Here is a 21,810-nt window from a genome sequence, read left to right as displayed (position 1 = left end):
CTCTTCTTTTTTTCTGCATTGCTCAGGTAACTGTGATCAAAAACCTCCTAAAAATTAAACACATGGTTCAGCTGAAGATGGATCTGTAACAAACATCATTCTGGTTCAGACAGGTATAGTGCCAGAAGCAGATGTTCAAGATGTAAGAGCACAGCAGTGCTTTGTCAGTCTCTGATAAGGAGAAACTCCAGTAACTATTTAGCCTGGAGAAAAGGAAGCCCAGGCAGGGCCTTATTGCTCTCCACAACTACCTGAAAGGTGGCTGTGTTGAGGTGGGCAGCAGTCTCTTCTCCCAAGCAGCAAAGTATAGGACAAGAGGAAATGGCCTCAAGTTGTACCAGATGAAGTTTAGATTGGATATAATGAAAAATTTCTTCACTGAAAAGGTTGTCAGGCATGGCACAGGCTGCCCAGAGAAGTAGATGAGTCACCATCCCTGGAGGTATTAAAAGGATGTGCAGATGTGGTGCATAGGGACATGGTTTAGTGGTGGGCTTGGCCGTGCTGGGTTAACAGTTGGACTTGATGTTAAAGGTCTTCTCCAACCTGAATGGTTCTATGCTTCTAAGAATTACCAGCTTAGTCTGTTCGGAACAAGTTTCTTTATGTGCCACATTCTTGTTCTCAGAGCTTGGAAACAGTGGTTTACATTTTTTGGTTTGCAGATAAAATGAGAGTGCGTATTGACCCTGTTTCATTCATTGCGCCAGGACCTGTTCCGAGGACAGTGTTATGCCCAGAGAGGAGATGGGGAGGTCTGTTGGTTTATTTTACTTGTAAAGTGCTGTTAAGTGTGATGTGCTAAATATTAAAAATAACATTAACATTTGCTTTAGATTCTAGGTATTTAGTGGAAGAATTTGGTTTATGATTTCATGCAAAGCCCACATGGCTTGAAAAGTCTAACATCAGAGTTCTTTGTTGACATTATCTTTATTGAAGCATGGATCTTTAGCTTGGTTCACCATAAAGTGAAGCATTTTATTTATGATAATAGACAGTTTAGGGCTATCGGGGCATTATAACGTTGCTGGTGTAGATACAACTTTATCAGAAGATACAAACATGACCCGCAATAGAAACAAACACCGAAGAGAACACAATGAAACGTTCACCGTTTACAAATCACTTCATTACTACAGACACCAAATGGCAGTTACTGTAAGTAAATCAGTTTCAAAGAACTGACTACATTTAGACAGGGAATTGGGAATTTCTGTTTGGGGCTTAATCCACAAATCCTTAGTAGAAAAAAGTTTAATGTCAAGCATTCTTTTTTTATCCACAAAACAATGCTAACCAACAGACATATCAAAGAATAAGACCAAAGGATATCAACACCTTTACAACTACTTTTGCCATTATCTTCTGGATTAGGTACTTTGATGATTTTTTTAATACATTTTTAAGAAGGTAAATAGCCCAAAAATCAGCAGCAAAAATATTACAACAACAAAACAAGTAAATACAGTGCCAATATGTCATGTTGTAGAAGAGAATAGGAAGAGGACAAACAATGATAACTTAATCATATAAAATGACACAGAGCTGAAATACAGTGCACTTAAATAACTATGTGACAAAGAATGTTAAATTCTGTACTTAGTATGTAGGTTTTTATAAACATAAAATCTGAAAAGTCTTTGTGCTTAAACTTTTTTTCCTGTTAAACAGAATTAGTTGCTTACTTCCAATACTGCCACTGTAACTGATATTACAACAGATCACAATTTTCACAGACACATCAACATTAAAACATTTACCTATGAGAAAATAAGTCACTTCTCATTAGTTCACAGTGCGAAAAAGTGGTGTACACTCTGTCTTGAAAAAGGCTTTCAGTTATTCATCAAGCCAGTTGCAGAAAAGTCCTGATACCAGATGCAGTGCTAGATTTAAAGAATGGAAAGCAACACATCACATGTTGGGAGGAAAAAAAATAAATTTCTCGTTTCTTCATGGATATCGTCTAAGTGACCTTCGTCTTCTGTTGTAGAAATGCCTGAGCCCATGTTGCCGTGAAAAATTCATCATGTAATTTTGTTTGCGAGTGCTGTTGAAATTAAAGGGTGAAAAAAGTGTCAGTTTCTTTTATATGTAGTGTAAATTCTTTTGTAGCAGTGAGCCAGTGGGACTGATTCTTCTTTGTCCTTGCAGACAGACTTTTCAAGCCTGTGCAAACTGGTGTGAAGCACCTTTTGTTTAACTTTTGTTTAACTTCTAAGGTACAAGGCAATTTAGAATCAGTCCCACTTGGCTTTCATTTACAGTGAGTTATCTTAGGGAAAGGTTAAGAGCTTTCAGCTAATGAATACTGGTGCTGCATAGGGCCAGACTCACTAAAATTGTATGCACACCTCATAGCATTTCACTACGGGGTTTCATACTTCAGTTATCCTTCTGTCTTTGATCATTAACTGCTTTATCTTGAGAACAAAAGAAAAGCTTTACTCCATTTCATTATCTTCTTTTACCATACAGGAAGTGAAGTACAACACTTTTATTCCGATTAATGTTTCCCTCCCCTAGGCACCCTCTTCCAGAATGAAAGGAAGGTCTGGGCAATAAGCATGATCATATCTGGCAGGAGACCAAGCAAGAGAGCCTACCTGCAGCTGAATTTAGGAAGGCACACTTGTTTGGAAGACCTACCTGGAGTACAAGGCCCATCTCACCTAATGTAGGCTTCTACTTCTCCCACTGATGGAAGAAGGAACCATGAGAGGGCAGATCTGTGAAGTGACAACCTGCAGTCAACAAATCTCCCATTTGTGGGTTTGAGGAATATTTTCACTAGTGAGTTTTGTCTGTAAGAGGTACTTACTCATAATGTAGTAAGTCATACGTTCCTCTCTAGTACATAAGCTTATTTTTAGTGAATATGGCCCTTAGGAAAAAGGAGTAATTGTATGCTTTGCAAAATACCTATGATTCTCCACAAGCAAAACCAGGTTTTTCTGTAGTATGCTAATTTAACCTAAAACAATCTGGTTAACAAAATTATACCCCTTTCAAGATCTAATCTTGAACACAATTGATTAAATTGATTAATAGTTGTCATGTCAAAATCTAGGTTATAAACCTCAAAGGAATTCCAAGTAATTTCCTGACTAGTTTTCCAAGACTTTGCAATTTTATTTATTTATTTTTTTTTGCCACTGGAATGTACATGCAAGAATGAAATAAAGACCAGCTACTGGTGACAGTGAAAGAAAACAGATGTACACTTGGCACAACTTTTGGCACTCTCAGGGAAAGCTAGAGCTCAAGAGCATCTGGCAATTGAGAGTGGGGTTAATGCTGACTTATGCAAGTGCAAAGGAAAAAGGTCTGTGCTGATTTTTAAGTTTTGTGTGAGAGATTGATATTGGTGAGTTTATGTAACTTTTAATGCCACTTGGTAGCTCAAGTGCAAAGCAACTCTGAACATCAGTCTTCATTCTGGTCCTTAAGTCATCAGAGTGGGAGGTCACCCTCACTCCAATGTCAGGTATCTCACTGATGAAGGCAGGAGGGAAATTATGACCCTGAACTCGCTCCTGACAGTGGCTGCCATTGGTTATGAAGCTTAAGAAGTTCTTAATGTTTCCTTTTCTTTAATTCTCGTTGCCTGGAAAGTGTGTGGTTCCTCAGACACAGGGCCTTCAAGGCTGCATCCCATCTCTCAGGAGAGCATCCTAACCATGAGAGGATAGAGCACCTAGCTGCTGGGGATCTCTGCAGCCAAAATACAGCAGATGGGCCTGGGAGAAAGCACAGCCCAACTCAGCAGATTTGCTCTTTGCTCTGGGAACATGGGACCAAACAGAGCCTGTCAGTGTTTGGTTGAAAAAATTGCCATTTCTGGACCTGGTTAAATTTAGGAATGAGCTTGGTTTTGTGAGCCTCAGCTTGGACAGGACTTGGACAGATCGAGCACATGCTGAGCTGCAGTTCTTGGCCCAGGAACCTTTTCTGTCCTGCCTTTGGTCTGCTTATGTTCAGCAACAACTCAGCAGAGATGTTCAGAACCTGTTTTGGACACTGCTATGTGCACATGGCCTCTATTTCACTTCAAATGACCAACCATTTTGGATCTGGCCTTAAAGGGATGGTGAAGATGTTTAAAACAAAGGCATAAAAAAGGAAAAGAAAGAATTGAAAAAGGAACAAAGGAATGCTTACCTAGTAGTGTAGAAGGGATTTACTTATTTTTTTATGTATATAATTTTGTTACACTGGAAAATGAGCCAGGTGTTAGAAAGAAGCATGTATTTATGTCTTACACTGAACACCATAGCAGTGCAGTGTGTGAAAAAGAAGATAAATCTAAATTCTCAGGAACTAAATGCTTTTTTTTTCCCCTTGCATTAATTTAGTTTAGACTTATCCTCACTGACATGAGACAGACTTTCCAACTACTGGTTGGATACCTCAGAAAAATCTTGATGCCTGCTGAAGAAATACTATGATTTTCACTCTTTCCATGGGTACATATATATACCCTATGCATTATAGTATTGTATGATATTGCACCACAAAATCAGAGTTGATCTATATTTATTTTTTTAAATTAATTTTATATATTGTATGTATTTATATATTTTATATAGGAGACAAGCACTGTATAAGGGAGATCAATAGTGCTTTATAAAATCCCAAGAATAATTATATAATATAGTCTGCAAGAGTACTTACACATTCCTTGCATTTAGTGGATGCAAAAATGTTTTCAATACTACTAGTCGTGATTTTAATTTTTATTTTCACAGAATGATTAAAGACTTTACCATATTTTTGCTATTGTTTTCTTGTTCAGAACATCCAAAATGTGCTGGGCAGCATCAAGCTGTATTAGCAATAGACCCTTCCATAATGGAGGGTGTGGTTTTCAGAATCAGTGGTAACTTGAAGACTGCTTTGTGAGTGTGTAATGGACTGGTCAGCACTTGCTGAGCTTTCTGTCTTTTCTGTGCATTCACTGAACCATCAGTCAATCAGAGTAGTTCAGATCCAAAGTTATTATCTCTATGTTACTGATGGAGCACAAAGCAAAAAACAGTTACAGGAGTGCCTGCTATATAATTTGTTTGACAGTTTTGAGTGCACTACTAAAAAATAAACAGAAGATAATACTGCTTGAATTTATGTAAGAAACCCTAAAATATGTTCCAATGAAGTACCTGGAGTTGTGCTAGTGGGATGAAAGCAATATGCTGCCAATACAGAAGAGTAAAGACAAAACTATCCAGGGTACGTTCAAAAAAATACCTACAATAAAGAAATTTAGGAGAAGGAGTCTCTCTGGACTAAAGTCTCTGTAGTCTTTAGTTGAGTATTATGTTTATTGTGTGTTTCCTAAAGCACAATTTGAACTACAGACCTGCAATTTAAAGTTTATGAAAATGGAACATAGCCAAATGGAATGAAAAATATGCAGTACATAACCACAGTTAATACTAATGTAATTCATTATTTGTGTGTTTTTAATTGACAGGGCACAAAACAGGAACAAAATAGAAACAAAAATATTTGGAAAACAAAATTAAACATGAAAAAAGCCTTAGAACATAGCAAAGGTATGTCCCCCAAGATTAGGTTTGGAGTAAATTTTGATGCTGAATTACAAATGCTTTGTTAGGCAGGTACTGTAGTGAAAAAAAGTCATGTGCTCTGACTGAAATTCTGAGGGCTCATATCAATGGCAAATATTCTTTGGCTTTGGTGGAGTCAACACTTGAACCTAGAGCTCAGGAGCTATACTGGTTAGTGTTACCTGTTAACTGCAACAGCACAAAGCAGCTGGGTCACGTGAAATGAAAGCTCTACCTGGGGCCACTGGTTCTGTGCCTAAGGTGTGGCTATGCCATGGTGCACTGCCTGGCTGCGGCTGCATCTCTGTGGTCATTTCTTACAGAAAAAAGTGGGAATTGCCCCTTGGCTGCCCATACGATGCTCTGGGTGCCCTCCATTGGCAAGTCTCACTGTACCCTGTCAGAAGCAGAAGTCCTTCCCATCACAGCTTGGTGAAATTCCCACTGCAGTATGACACAATCTACTGAACAATATCTGCTAACTTTAACTTCCCCCACGGCTATCTGAGGAAGCACTGCAGGATCAGGGCCCTCAGGAACTGTGTGGAACCTCTCAGAGTATAAATGATTTTCCACCAACCCATCATTGACAAAACTTTGTGAAAGAGCTCTAGCTGTAACAGAAACATACATTTAATACTGATTCAGGCAAAGTACTTACCTTATTCTAGTGTAAAACCAATGACAGCAAACAATGAAATACAACACAAGTTAGAAAATGCCTTTCAATGCATGCAGCACTGTGATTAGTCATAAAACCCTGATGAGGTTTAGAGGCAATATAGGACTTTTCGTCTCTTTTGAAAATAAAAATTGAACAAATTATTTCCTCAGATTTCAAATCAATGTTTAGATTTTTATTTTCTATAAAATTCAGCATGCACTTTTTAGAAACATAATAGAAATGTAATAGAAGCACAAACCACATCATATTAAATTTGGCATAAATGTTGTGAATATTCAGATAGTCACCTAATGTTTGAACTACTAATGTTCTTTATTGTAAATATCTTGATACTTAATTTAAATGCATTTTTCAAATCTTTGTTTTTTACTAAAAAAAAAAAGGAAGCCAATGAAAATGCTTTTCCATATGAGCACTTTTTGTTAAATCTAGAATATATAATTTGTATTTAATTATTCCAAAATAAAGATAAACATTCTCTGCACCAAATGCAACATAACTTCTCACTAAATCATTTGTGCCAAAAATGTGAGACTATCTCAACAATGAAGAGCATGGAGTGATGACTATGGAGGGATTCATTCTGTTATCTATCAGTTAACCATAAAATAGTAGATGGAGATAACATTTCTTGCATTCCTTGCACAACATAAATTCCTTTGGATCACATAACAAGTTTTGGGGTAAAGGAAACAATATCAGACCCTTAGTGTTCATCTTATAACTGTCCTTTATTTCTCAGTGCCGTTGAATTAAGTTAATGAGATGTCTCTAAGGGCCTGCCCTATACACAAGGAAATGGCAGTTGTGTAATGCACATGCAAAGAAGTGTGAGGTGTGTGTGCAGTGGGCAGGCTGAGAGCTGTGCTTCCAGAGAAAAACAATGTGCAAATGAAATGCAGAATTGGACATGGGCTGTTCTTAGGGCGGAAGTACAGAGAAAAACACTCTTTCTTAAACCTGGGATAAAATAAATTTTTATCCTAAGAAGAGCCACATGGAACACATGAGAGTTGTGCCCAAAGCTTTCTTTGCAAATGGAGAGAAAAAACACTGCACTAATGAGAAATAATCAGCACTAGCTATAAAAGGGACTGGGTAATTTAACAACTTGTATCCTCTCTCTACCACAGGACAGACATCAACTGTTAAGTTGGCAGGATCAGTTTAATGTATAACATTGTCAACACAGATGTTTGGCTTCACCTGTTTAAAAGAGGTACTCAATTGGAGCACCCTTTGCAGCTGTATCACAATCTTAAAAATACAGCTTTTTATTGAGTGACTCAAATAGTTCATTCCAAAGGGGAATGATTTTAAGTGAGATACAAAAGTATCCATCTTTGGCCTTTTTTATTGCTGCTAGGTATTTTGTGTGCATGTATAATCTGCAGGTTGGTTTTTTTCCCCACAGCAATTTTCTTGGGGGCAAAAAGGAATCAAAGAAATGGCATCCTGAAGGCATGTTTGCTGGTGAGAAGATGGTGGCTCTTGACTCAGAAATCAGTTGAACTGAATGGTGTCATGACCTGGCTGTGCATCAGCTGTAGCAGTATCTGCACTACAACTTGTCAGCTAGGCCTGTGACAGAACTAATTTCAAATCTTTGGATTGCTGAGAAGAGTTGGGCCATGAAAGCATATATTCACAGATATGCCCCTGGGGTGAGCACTGTAGGGAGGAGCAAGGACATCCTCTGTTTTGGATGGGAAATAAAATCAAGAAAATTCTTATTTGCTTTACATCCCTACAGATCAGCTCTCCCTGCTGGCAGGTGCTTTCCCTGCTTGTCCTTTTACTGCAGCCCTTAATCTGCTCAAGGACAGCATGGCTCACTTGCCCATGGCCTGAGGAAAAGCTGGCACAGCACCAAGGTGTGCGCCTGGGGAGCAGGCAGCCAAGCCAACATGTAGGCTGGGAAAATCAGACCTCTGTTAGCCCAGGGTAGTGAAGAAAGCACAAGAGTAGATGTGTGGAAAGCCAGGAATTTCTCTATGTCCCAAACCACACCTCCTGGTGTAGGTTGGTTCCTTGCTCTAACACCTCACAGGCTGAGGCTTGCCTGCTGCATCAACATGGGTACACAGGTCACAAACATGAAAATCTAGGACTGAAACCAGGGCCAGTGAGGATAATTTTGGTGGTTCTGGAGAGGTGTTTGTGGGTCTCATCTAGGTGAGTGGTGGAATGGAGGGTTGTAAGAGGACTGAATGCAGAGCACATGGACCATCAACGGGTTTTTATCTAGGGATGTTCATGGCCTTCTGAGACCAGGCCAGAGTTCCAAAAGAAATGACTTCCAGTTTAGGAGGCACAGATGTTCCCTAAAGTATCCCAGCTTTGGGATGAATAAGCAAGACAGAAGCCTATTGACTCTCCAATGACTCCCTATTATTGGGATATTATTGGAATAGTATCCAATACTCCCTATTATTGGAGTGAATGGGAAGAGGTAATTACAGAACCTTGGTGAATGGTTTAAGTTCAGGCTGTTCCTCTCTGCAGCCCTGACTGAGAGCTCTGGGGTGTCTATTGCCCACAGAGCTCTCCTCTGGCAATCTTGGTGGGAAGGGAGAGCACCCAGAGGACTCTGCCTCCTGACCTCTTACTGGAGAGCTGCCTGGGAAAGGGGGCTTGCTCTTCCCAGGAGGAGGCAGTGCTTCTATACCCTTCATTGGAAAATGAAGGAATATTAAGAATGAAAGCCAAGTCCTATCCCTAGTACTCATGGTATGATTTCTGATAGCCCTGGTGTGTGCAGGATCATCTGGGGTAAGTACTAACAGATACTGATCCAGGCTCCCTTCTTGATACCCTGAAGCATTCCATGGAGGTGACTGTCTTCATCATTTAGCAGGGGAGAAACTGAAGTGCTGGGGGTAAAGTGATCAGTGTGAGGTGGCCAAGTGAAATAGCAGAGCTATAGAAAAACCCAGGTGAGAGTATTTATTGCTAAGGAAGTTGCAGGTTACTTGCAAATAAATCTGAGAAGGCCTAAAGAATATTTTGATGAATTACAATTTCCAGATAGAACTTAAGAAAAACAGAGTTAAAGGGACCTGTCAGATCTGAGCACATGCCAGCATAGGAGCCAGAGGCACCATGACATGTAATTCTGCCCTTCCTGAGGGCAGCATGTCTCATGTGTTGTAGTTAGCAGGGACTGGAACTCTCCATCTGCCCTTTGGGAAATAAGATGTTATGGCACTGTGTTTCACAGGACATGGTAAGGGAGAAATCAGTCCAGTTTGGTCTGTCTTTGTGGATTGTACCAGATGTCACTTGAACAGGGTGGAAATCCTCTGTCTCTAGATATTTAGGGCAATTTTCAGAAGAGCCTTAAAGCTCTTTAACAGGACTAAAATAATAGAAGGGAGGAGACACTGTCTGCCCACCTGGTTCCTTCTCCTGGTAAGGTGTGATTGCCATGGCCATTCTAGTATAACATATCTCACATGACTTGTTACCACTAAACTTGTGTGTCTAGTCTACAGCCTGGCAGATCTCATTGTCAGAGAAGTTCTCCACATTTCAGCCTCAGAATAACTTTTAAAATATCTATTTTATTCCTACTTATGCCCCCTAATGCAGCGCTTGGGCTGATGGTTAACATTATGCCTTATTTTTCCTAGTACATGGTTTGTTCTGTTCATTTTATTTTTAATTGCAAGGTAGAAAGACATGTGAATATTTCAGAATGACCAGTTCCCTTTTCTGTGGTTTCCTAAACATGGTGAACATCCTGCAGGCTCATACTCTTCCATATCTTTCCTGATGCAGCATCATACAGCCATTGATTAACTAAAACAGGAATCATATCCATCTCTCTCCTCTATTCCTTCCCGTTTTAAGGTTAATGTTATGGAAGCAGAGCCCAGCAAGGTGTGTAAAAGCAGCAGAAGGTGTACAGTTACTCAGTGTTGGGACCAGTTTGGTTTGGGGTTGGTATGAGTGCCATGCAAGCTGGTGCTTCTTGGTGGAAAGGAGAACAGGACTAACTAGCAATCAGACAATTCACTTTGCTATTGTTACAAAACATTACTTGCAGTGCTTCTGCTAATTCAGAAACATCATAGCTATAATTACACACTCTGGAAGTTATCTAAGCCTAATTTCTTCATTGCTTTTTTTAAAATTGTTCAGTAAAAAGAATATTTGAACCTATCTATGGAGCAGGCTCGCCTCTCTTTGCCAACCACTGCCAGCGATGAGTTCCTGCCCGGGAAGCCACTAGCATTTCACTTCTACTGGAACTAAATTGTTAGAGAAAAAGCAGGTCATCTCTTCGTGATGCAACACAGGAAAAACGGGTTAGCTGCCAGCGAAACCCATCTCAAGAATGGGAGAATCAGGAGGGTGCAGACTTGGTAAAATCTTGACAAGGGGATGAATATAGAGCTCGGACCATAGGAACCTGATATAGTGAACCCTGTTTCTGAACAGTATCCTTCTTACTAAAAAAAGGAAATGAATAAGGCATTAGTTGCTAACACAAATTTTTAAGAGGCACAACAACATTACTTTGTGCAATAAACAATACAGAAGAATCTTTTTTATCTTTGAAAGGATATCGATCAGCCTTAAATGGCAGCACAGTGTTGAACAGGAATATCCTTTCTTACATCCCAGCAAAATAGTTTTTTGCTGCATTACAGGACCACAGCAATACTTGGAGGTGATAAAGCCCCATTTTCCCTCCTGCATTTTTCCACGATGCACCATACACCCCCTGCTGTGACACTTACTTTGTGTCCACCTTAACTACTGACTGTTGCAGTCAGGGCAGAGCATCAGGAAAGATAGGATTTTAAAGGTTTCCCTTTGAGAAAGGATTCCCTGGGCCACAATGGTTCTTAATGAGCTTAATACTCATGTCATGCTGGAGAAAGTTCAGTGCTTTCTGAGGTGGGGTGGGATGAGATGAAGCTGATACTCACAGGACGACTTCTACGTGGTCCAAAGCCCACTGATCATGACCTGTTCCGTTGTGGCGGGGCTGCCACCAGCGCAGTAAGACTCCTTTCATCCGTGCCTCCCTGTCACACAAACACAAGAGCCTGTGAGGCCTCCAGACTTTTGGTGTTTTGCATATCCCTATTTGTCCCCAAACAGGAACTGAGAGCAAAGTCAAATCACTTTTATGTCACTGAACATCAACACATTGTACACGTAAAACACTTAATAGTTAAAAATGCACACAGGTAGGGAGGATTTTTTCCCCTTATTTTCAAAACAAGTGTTCTTTCTGTTTTTAAGTGCATTGATAAACACTAGCCTGGAATTTCTTAATCAGCCTTCCTCTTAAGTCTTCTTTGTTCAAACTCTCACTAACATTTTTTCATCAACAGTGATGCAAAGATAAGTTATTTTTTAGCAGAAATGTAACTTGTGCACTTAGAGGTAATGAAATGTGATGGGGTACTCACAAGGGAACATTATAAGACACTCTTTGGGCTTGTATAAAGTCCTTTGGCTGATGCTGTGCAATTACTTGCCATGTAATTCCATTATTTACACTGTATTGGAGGAGCACTGCCTTGTCTACAGTGTTAGGATCACTCAGATTGGTATTGCAACTGTCTGTTTGTGAAATACTTCCAATTTGCAAAACAAACATGATTTTGCTGTAAAACACAGAGAGAAAAGGTATTTTCAGTATGCAAAAGTATTCAAATAGGAACAATAGTATTTCTAGGTTTATTGCAGTTAACTTGTAGCATTTTCCAGAATCATTACTTTAACATGCAAAATAAACTGTTCTCACGTCTTTAAAACACAGCTTTCCTTTCAAAATAATAGTTTGCTATGTATAACATTGTTGCAGGCAGGATCGAATTCTGTGATATATCTGCACAAAACTGAGATGGATAAAAATGCAAACGTAAATGAGTGTATGAAAAGTTTAAAAAGGACAAATAAAGGCTGAATATGAGAAAGTGCCTAAAATATATATATATCATATTCTACCTGTGTGTTCAAGTAAGAAGAGAAGAGCCTGATTTATATCTGGACCATTGGCCAATTCATTCTGTTTCTAATCTTGCTTTGGACAACTAAATATAAACCAGTTCTGAAAGCTGTCACTCTGGTAAGAGACAGCACAGGCAGGTTACATTTGTTCTCCAAATGTATGGCCAAAGAGGCTCAATAGATGAAAAAGATTCTCCTGTTCATTGCCAGGTGAATATAATTCTATTTGACAACTGAAATGGGAAAATGACCCTGTAATTACCAAATAACATCTTTAGTCATAACTATTGTGGAGGCACATACAAACATGGGATTTGTCTTATCAGATCAGGCACTGGTCCAGGCAGTCTGGTGTCCAGTCTTTGCCAACAGCTTCATTGTCAGTGCTGGCTTACATAGACAGTGCTCTATGGGCATCATGAAAACATCTGACCTTTACATCTGACATCCTCAGTCTCCATCTCCCAAACGAAAGTCACAAAGCATTTTGCCAACCCTAATGTTTTCTGCCAGCCACATCCAACTGCATGGCACAGCCAGGTCAGTCCATCCTAATCTGTACTGGCCCACATGGCTGCACATGCATGTGAAGAGTTTCCTTTCTCATGAATTGTTAAAAGAGCTGTTTAGGCTCAAACCATTACCTTGCTCGGGTGAGATCCAGAGGCTTGGTCACAGCTTGTCTTACTTGACATCCATTAAAATAGAGTGAATCTCCATGGGCGTAGGGTGCCAGCTGTCCACATCCATTCCCTATCACTCCCCCCTGAATGGTTTCCCAGTTTATTTCAGTGACTCTTTCAGATTCAAAATTATCTTTAATATAGCTTGGCAGATCATGGCTAAAAACAGAGCAGTCATCACCTAAAAATGACACAGCAAGGTTGTAAAACACACAAAAATGGAAAGAATGGAGAAAATTGAGTTACAAGTCATTGTAATTCCTTTCAAGGTTGTGGCTCAATATACACTGTGAGGACAGTCTGAATATATTTCAGCAGATTCATTAATAATGTGCACATAGATATATAGCAGTATCTATATGCACATAGATATACAGACTAAGCTGAGACTGTAAGTCTAATTTTTACAGCAATATAACTTTAAGAACTGCAATACAATTTGCTCCTGTTTTGCATTGATACAATAGGAGAAACCTCAAATTGCTGGTTGAGGGCAGATATGTCTAAAAACTCAGAAGGGATCTGATCTTACAAAGTTATGAGGCTCTCCTGGAAGACATTAAACACTGGCTCCACTCCCACAAAGCACTTAGAGCTTACCAAGGGCACTCAGGTACCATAAGGCATGTGCTAAGCTGCATTGAGACTTTAGAGCAGAACACTCTGTCCTGATGGGGCACAAAGTCCCTTACAGATGCCAGTCACCAACATCTGGATCCCATTTGTGGGATGCACCCTTGGAAGGATGCATGGGGGTGGCAGCCAATTCTGGGTAATCAATATGCCTTCAATAAAGTCTGGATGGACTTTACATACACTGTCAGACAGGAGAGAATGCTAACTCAATATAGAAAGAGTAAGGAGAAGAAAAAGCTGTAATTTGGAGCCCTGAAAAATTATTAATTTTGAATTTGTTACTCAGACACTCCACTGATGAATTTGGATGTGATACATCACTTTGTCTTTTTGTTTAATTTTGAGCTAGACTAGACAGTAGTAGATGTACAAGAGAAAAATGAAAAAATGGAACCTTGGAATCCTTCATCACAGATGCAAATGGCTCCAGTTGTGCAATACCCGTGGCCACTGCACAGCTTTGGGCATGCTTCCCCAATGTACACATGATCAATTGCCCAGCTCTGCTTCTCTAGTTCTTCTCCCTTCTGAATCCACCTGAACTGGGTTGCACTGCAAATATCAAAATCCAAACACTGTATTAGGAAACAGCAATTAAACACATCTGTACAGTGATGTTCTAATACACCAGCAGCAATTGTAACCAAAAATGTCATAGGAGGGGGCTGTGACTCCAATAACTGGAAAGACCCATCCTGCTGCATCATTTGCAGTAGTGACTTCTATTAACAAAAAGCTTCCTGAAGATCATTAATTATGTATCAAATCTAAATAAGCAATAAGAAATAATTTTTAATTCACCTAGTAAACCTAGTTTAATTGTTCCTAGTAAACCGTGCCAACAAGACAGATGTCACTTTATTGATCTGACCTTTCAGTAACCTACCTGGATGAGACATGGTCAGGCAGCTGGATAGTTATTCTTCTCCACATAGAGCTGTTGACAGAGTTATAGATGGTAGCTTCATGGAATTGAAATGGGGAGCAGCCAATGCTATTAGATGAGGAAGGAAGGCAGTGTGTCTGGACAAGTTGCCATGAGTCTGTCCTGTAGGAAGCACAAAAATAAAACAGAAAAACATTTTTGAACAACTGAAAAAATAATGAAAGGGAAACATTATTTCTCAGGGTCATGAAATGGCCTGTTTTACTAAACAAACACAAGAGATTGTCAGCAATAGTTTCCATGCTCTGGAGACACAAATAAACAAGAGGTGAGAGGCCAAAGCACAGGTGCAGCCAGGGAGGATGTTTGAGTGTTGTGGAGCCCTTGGTGGTGGTACTTCCAGCAGTGTGGTACATACATCTGCTCTGGGCTGCATGACAGAAGGATTTATTTAGGAGGCTGCTCCTTAGCCTCCTTCTTACAGTGTTCAGAAGAGTCCCAGTAGAATTTGCTACATTTTCAACCACATTTATTTGAACACAGAATATACTTTCATTTTTATAAATTATAATATGCTGTTATTCTACAGCACATGAGATTGTGTTATTGTTAGCTAGTTAAAGACCAATTTGCAGTTAAGTAACTCCCACTTCATTACTTGGTTCCGTATCCTACTAAATGACTTTCTTGAAAATGTGTTTTCCTGTAAGCACATTTTTAACAGGAACGTGCTCATGATTGTAACTACAAGCTCAATATCATGAATCTGTCAACATCTGGGATAAATTATAAAGAGAATTTATGGGAGTTATATAGACAAATCCCAGTGCTTGCACACAGGCTTTGTTCAGATTCTGTTACAACATGAATAGCAAAGCAATTGCTTTAATAAATAGAAGCTCTCTATGTTTTTAATGTCATACTATTTCTTTTCAGGTCTGTGTATTCTGCTGTCATTTACCTGGCATCCTTTGTATACTCCAGCATCACTGAGTGGAGGTCCCCACAAGAATTTGCCTCACAGCCAACCACGATCTATAGCACAAATAAAATCAACTGCTATAACAAGTCAGGTAGACATTCAAAGTGAAATATAATCAAGTTATGTTCTCCTTTTTTGTGTTTCTTTATTGGGTGTATGAGGGATTGTCAACTTAGAACTTGGGCAAAATCCATCAAAAGTGGATGGAAAACAAAAGACACAGTACTTCAGATACTGTTTTTACTTAAAGAATTTTACTTCCTTGCTTTGGGTATTTCCTAACAGAATCCTAACACTTTATTTCTAGTCCAAATTAAATATCTGAACAAACATTGTTTCTGAAACAAAATATATGGTAGTTCCTTGGTATTTCCAAAAGTGAAGCACCTCTGAAATTTAAAATTAATAATGATAAACATGTGGACATAAACTTTAAATCAGTCCAATTTAGGAACAGAATTATTCTGAATATTTAAAACAATAGACATATTTGTTCCATATTACAGTAGAAAGATTACACTACCCAGTGTACATTACTGATTAGATAATACAATGCTAAATTTCAAAACCAAAGAGAAGCAATGCTAGAGCTGAGTTCTTAGTTTAGAAATAAAATCTTTGCTGTGAGTGGTAAAGAAAAATGGGGAGAAGATCAGGAAAGAAAAACTCTGCAGTAAGAGTTTAGTAATATGAACTATTAAATGCTGATGGGTTATCATAATTTTGGTCTTAAAATAGAGGAAAAAGATGATAGGCTGGGTAAAATAAGCATCTTGGAGGCAGTCTTGACATTCAGTAGTAAAAAACTTAAAAGACTCCTCTTTTATATAATTTCTTTGGTATGCTGAGTGGGGAAGCAGTGCTTTAGGGATTATATTAGACAGTCAATATAAAATAGGCAGTGACATTGAGAAAAGGTGAAAATATTGATCAGTGGAAGATGGAAAATTCTGGAACTATCTTGTCAAACAGAAGAGCAAGCAAAAAACCATAATAAGAAAGTGGATTACTATTTTGATAACCCTGCTTTCATGTTAGTTCCTGGTTTATTTAAGACATGGTGCTTGGGGAATGGCCAAGAACTTTTCTGGAAAACAAGTACTTGTTTCCTTTGGCCCTGTATAGAACTCTGCCTTAAATCAAACTAAAATACTCAGAAATGTTTCTCTGATGGTTTAGGTCATTTTCCATGACACAAGGAAGTAGAGTGGGCACTTCTACTTGAACACACTTGTATTTTCCTTATGATGCTCTTCTCCAGCCTTTTTCTCCCTTTCCTTTTCCGTTCCTTCACAAATTAGGGGAAAATAACTTATTCTGCATGGCATCTATTCTCACCTTAGAAAGCAATTCCTACTGTATCTGATGATCCAGTCATTTCAGGAGAAAGGTATTAGACTTCCAATTCCTCTGACTAACCCCAAAAGCATACAGACAGTCAGAATATTTTGACATTTTTCATTCATGTAGTCTTTCTGGTTCTCATTACCTACATCTCATGTTTTCCTTTAATTTCTAGTAAAAAGTCACTATTAATTATTCATCCAGTTGGGCATCCTAGTTGGAAGAAGATTAATTTCTGGAGACATATTAGATGAATTTTCATTGTGTTATTTACTTTGGAGAGAGGGAATATTTCTTACTTTAAACTGCATCATGTATCCTGGCTGTATAATGAGCTCCCTGGAGGACAGGATGTTGTGTGTTTTATCCTTTTTCTTATTTGGCCAGTAGAGATGAAATGATGGATTTCCACAGAATCCTGCAGTTCTGACTGCATTAGGGTAAAAGCTCCAGTTTTCTTCATGAGAGGTGCCTTCTATTAAGATGAGTTAAATAAAATTACTGCGCTGTCTTGGCAAACATCAAGGCTTAGTAATGAATCCACAGAATCACTAGATAGAGTACTTTAGTGATATGGACACTACATTTATGCTATCTGTAATGACACACAGTAAGCTACAAAGAGACATAATAAAGACATTAATCACCAGTGAGGTGATAAAAATGTTTAAATAATAGTACTTTTAAAAAATATGATGAGATAAAAGCATAATACCAGAAATTTAAATGAAATTAGTTGGACTGAAATAAAAATTTTTATGTATATACACGTGCACACATATACATCTGAATATACATGTGTATATATTTATATATGTATATATGTTTACACATTTCTATTAATAGCATGAAAAATAGCATATAAACAGCATTAATCTACAAAATGAAAAATTTGCAGAGTTAAAATAAAAGAAAGTCTGCTTGCTAGCTCACAGGGCTCAGGTAAGATAAGGACAGATGATGCCAGACAACAGATGAGGTGTGGCAGCTGTTTTACCATCATCAAACGTATCCACCAGCTGGCTGGGGTTGATCTCTGCTCCCCCAATCAGGATGTTATCCAGAGCCCACTGTGCCCGGTCCGGGCCGGGCACCACGATCCCGTTGCTGAGGGTGAAAGGCTGCCACCAGCGCAGGCGCGTGGTGTTGGTCAGGGCGTGCTCGGGGAGGAGGATGTAGTCGTGCCTCACTGAGATGTACTTTTGGTAATCCATCTCATGGAGCAAAGTCCAGGATATCCCTAGAATGAAAAGAGGCAATAAACCCAAGCATATGGTAGAACCTTCTAAAGGATTAAAGTAAGATAATAGGTAACAAAAAGTTATAGCTATGGTCTTCTGATAGAGCTTAACTTCTAAGGATAGTTGGCAACTGTTACTCACTGCAAGTATAATCTTGTAATTGTAAAAAGGAATGATTAACTTGGGTGGAAGCCGCTGATTACTGAAATAAGGCAGGAAGATTATGGAAAACTTCTGAGCAATAGACTAAATTTTAGATGGGGAAAAAAATCTTTACGTGGACAAAAATAGCTTCACAATTAAAAATTAGCTTTTTATTTTGGATCTCTGACAACTTCTCAGGAATTCATGGTGGATGAATACAGAACCAGACTGTAGCTCATCTGTAAATACAGTATGTACTTGCCTCCATCAATGGAATAGTCTAGCAGCACTCCCTCCTTTCTGCAAGTCGGTCTGTGGCATGTTGTCATGTTGTTTTCACTTCCAATTCTCCCCCAGTACTGTAGAAACCTAAGAGTAAATGTATATGATCACATCTGTTATACTTGCACAAATAGAGGTTGCTTTCTGCTAACAGACATGCTGAAATTGTTCCAAATGCCAGCATTTTTAAGCAAGGAACATTGATGCACAAGTACTACAAAGGTTTCCAAAAACATTGTCTAGTAATTTTCATGGGAACCTCATGGAATTCTGCTAAGAACTGCCCCTGGGAGGGAGTAACCCATTGCAAATGTACCAGCTGGGACAGACTGGATGGGAGCTGCTTTGCTAAGAGTTTCCTGAGAGTCCTGGTGGAATGGGAGCTCACCGTGTGTTAAGATGCCCTTGTATCAATGAAGGACATAAAAGAAGTTGGTAAAGTGAGGCAGGGTCAGTAGAAGACACCGGAATGATTGGAACCAGAGCTCAGAGCCAGTGGTCATACACTGAAAAAATAGGAAGTTGCAAATGGATTTAACATGGGGAAAGAAAATAAAAAAAAATATCACTCTGAGAGTAACTGAACACTAGTACAAGTGTTCCTGTACAGACAAACAGTTGGATCTCTGTTCTTGGAGGTTTTTAAAGATCCAATGGAACAAAGTCCTGGACAAACTGGCCTGAATTCAGTGTAATCTGGCTTTGAGCATGAGGTTGGACTAGAGACTCCCTGAGGCCCCTTCCTTATGTGATTTAGCAAACTTGCAGAATTTCAGGAGTCAGAGTGTGTGGCTTCATTAAAGCCATATGGTCAAGAGAAATGATGTTGAAGTTGCCTATGTCATGTCCTTAGCTTCTCTAAACTGACAGAATTCCATTGCTCTCCTGATAAGTCATCCTTTCCAACAGCATAGGAGTGTAATGGGTCTTATATGAGGATACAAGAGAGGACAGCCAGCAGAAGTTCTGCTCAGAACTCAGTGAGAGACATAGCTGGTGCTGCCAGGAGTGATGCCCTGGTGACTGGTGTCTTGCCTCTTTGTAGGACAGAAGTTGCTGATTCCAGGACATTTCTGGACAAAGGGACCTACTGCTTCACCTGGACATGTCAGACCCTTTCCACTGTGCTAGGGTGAGCCTTGCTCTCTGTGACTCACCTGAAAGCATCAGCACCTTGAGAGTCATAATCTCATCAGTGTCTGCCTCAGGTAGTGCTATTCTTGTGGTGACCTAAAATTCCCTGAGCTCCCAGCTATGCTGCCTGCTGCTTTGCCAGTGTATGACAGAGCTCCCCGTGACAATGACACAGAACCATGACCTACTTTGCCCCCCGCAGGTCCAGATCTTGAGTGACAGCCTGCCTCACAGTTGCACCTCCAAAATACAGAGTTGTGTCTTCTGCGAGAATCCCACACTCGGTACAGGTATTTCCACCTTCCAAGGACATCCATAAATCAGGTTTAATTTCCTCATTGTCAAAGCGTTCTTTCAGGAAGGTCTGTAAGTAAGGTATTTAACATGAAGCACAGGTAAGGAAGATTTTGAAGTCTTTTTGATAATCACAGCTGGAACTGACCTAAATGTGTTTGAAGGGCTCAAGAACACTGTAAATTTTTCTCAGGGTGACTGAACATAACCACTTCTGGTTGAATATTTGGCTACTTGAACTGAATTGGCTAAATGTGAAAATATATTAGGGCTGGATTTTAACATACTTGGGAGGTAATGCAGCAAATTGAAATTGGAATGTGCAAATGAATGAGTATGTTGGGTTTGCATGGCAAAGTTTTGATGGCAGAGGGCAACTGTAGGGGACTTCTGTATTCATGGGAGAAAAAATACTCTATCTCTTTCCTCAGCAAAACCAGCAATCCTGGCATTAAGGAGTTAGCAGCAAAACTCCCCTAAAATTGTAACATTTTATCCCAAGTGTCCTTAATATGATGGATACATTACTAATTAAAAATTGCAAACAGACAATGATATTTGTTCATGTAATTTGTATTTCAGATGAAAAACAGAAGCTTATAATAATTCAAATGACATGATAATTGACATGTTAGTTGTTTTTAACATTTAAACTAGCAATATCTAACTAAAGTCCACTTGCTTGTTATTGGATAACATGAGTAACAGCCAGGTGAATTAATTTTCTAATTCTATGCCATTTTTCTTTTTTCCCTACTTCAGTAAACTCTTTTACAGTAAAGACAATCTTTCTATTTTGTTCAAATACAACCATATGTGCAAGGGTGATTTACAACCTATAATGATTAAAAGATAAACAATGAACTTTATCACAGCTTTTTCAGGCTAAGTGTTATTTTCAAAGCAACAAACCTGTTCTTGAATAATGCAGTAGTAGTTTTGTTAAAAAACTGATGAAAGGGCTGAAAATGGATTTGACTGTCTTCAAGCTGACAGGAATCAAAGGTAAATTTCCAGTGAGATCAATCTCTCCTCTCTCTCCTTCCCAGTCAAACACATGCCAAAATTCATTCTTTAAAACATGCAATAAAATTACCTTCAGTGTCTGGGTCAAGTAGCAGTTTGGACCCGAATATCCAGGATCACAGATGCATTGCTCATTCAGGCAGTCTCCATGACCTCTACAGTTTTCCAGACAACCAGGGCCCAGATAGAAATTATCAATGGCCCACTGCATATCTGAGTATTTCTGGTAGAACCGAAACCTCACAGGACTAGATAGAAAGGAATGAAGAAAACCAGACATATGCGTAAAACAACTTTGCTCAGTTGAAAAAAGGTGATTAAACACAATATACTCATGGCTGTACTATCTTCTGAGCTTCCACAAGCAGTGGAAGTATGTACTGAAATTGATTTTTTTACATATCCATAATGTAATGAACATGAACACTGCTATTCTGCAATATCCTTGAAAGAAAATAAATAGGCAGATGTCCTGTCATGTTTCCAGGAACAGAACTTAATCCAAGACAAAATGAGTAGCAAATTCATACTTACTTGCCCACAAGGCTTTCAGGCAGTGTGTAAGTCACTCTTTTCCATCCTTTTGTGGGAAAGAAGACAGATGGCTGTGAGACACTCCCAGAACATTTTGGATCGGCTGGTAAGCACTGAGGTACTAAGTAGCTCCAGCTAACACCAAAGTCAGTGGAGTACTGCACATGGACCTGATTTTGTGCAAGTTTTTCTGAGGTTTTACATCCAACAGAAACCTAATAAAGAAGAGACCATCAGTAATTAAGAATTAATTGAGGTGGGGGAGTTTAAAAAGTGTTTGAACCTGAAAACAGACTGCAGAATTTTGCTTGAAATGATGGCAGTATCAATGCCTGTATGGTGCCAGTCACCTGCAGATCTCTGATATTCTCAAGACTGAGAACAGACACCATGTTG

The 21,810-nt window shown here is 39.1% G+C and overlaps 1 protein-coding gene across 1 annotated transcript in view; it reads right to left on the bottom strand.

Annotated features, from left to right (window-relative positions):
* Positions 1 to 937: 937 nt before the first annotated feature.
* RELN (reelin) overlaps positions 938 to 21,810 on the bottom strand; it is a 271,094-nt gene continuing 250,221 nt past the window's right edge. The window contains exons 52-64 of the mRNA XM_014255169.2: positions 21,415 to 21,629; positions 20,951 to 21,128; positions 19,749 to 19,924; positions 18,407 to 18,513; positions 17,757 to 17,999; positions 17,059 to 17,234; positions 15,395 to 15,468; positions 14,434 to 14,595; positions 13,942 to 14,099; positions 12,873 to 13,092; positions 11,685 to 11,882; positions 11,196 to 11,294; positions 938 to 2,053 (exon numbers count right to left, since the gene is read on the bottom strand). Coding sequence (XP_014110644.2) covers positions 1,957 to 2,053; positions 11,196 to 11,294; positions 11,685 to 11,882; positions 12,873 to 13,092; positions 13,942 to 14,099; positions 14,434 to 14,595; positions 15,395 to 15,468; positions 17,059 to 17,234; positions 17,757 to 17,999; positions 18,407 to 18,513; positions 19,749 to 19,924; positions 20,951 to 21,128; positions 21,415 to 21,629 — 2,103 coding nt within the window. The 3' untranslated portion in view covers positions 938 to 1,956. The remainder of the gene's footprint in view (positions 2,054 to 11,195; positions 11,295 to 11,684; positions 11,883 to 12,872; positions 13,093 to 13,941; positions 14,100 to 14,433; positions 14,596 to 15,394; positions 15,469 to 17,058; positions 17,235 to 17,756; positions 18,000 to 18,406; positions 18,514 to 19,748; positions 19,925 to 20,950; positions 21,129 to 21,414; positions 21,630 to 21,810) is intronic.

The sequence above is a fragment of the Pseudopodoces humilis genome, chromosome 5 (genome assembly GCF_049639895.1).
Source record: "Pseudopodoces humilis isolate 2021_Gansu_Grassland_sample_001 chromosome 5, ASM4963989v1, whole genome shotgun sequence".
In the NCBI taxonomy this organism is placed as follows: Eukaryota; Metazoa; Chordata; class Aves; order Passeriformes; family Paridae; genus Pseudopodoces; species Pseudopodoces humilis.
Note: the sequence above shows the minus strand (reverse complement) of the source record. Positions and strands in the feature narration are given on the sequence as shown.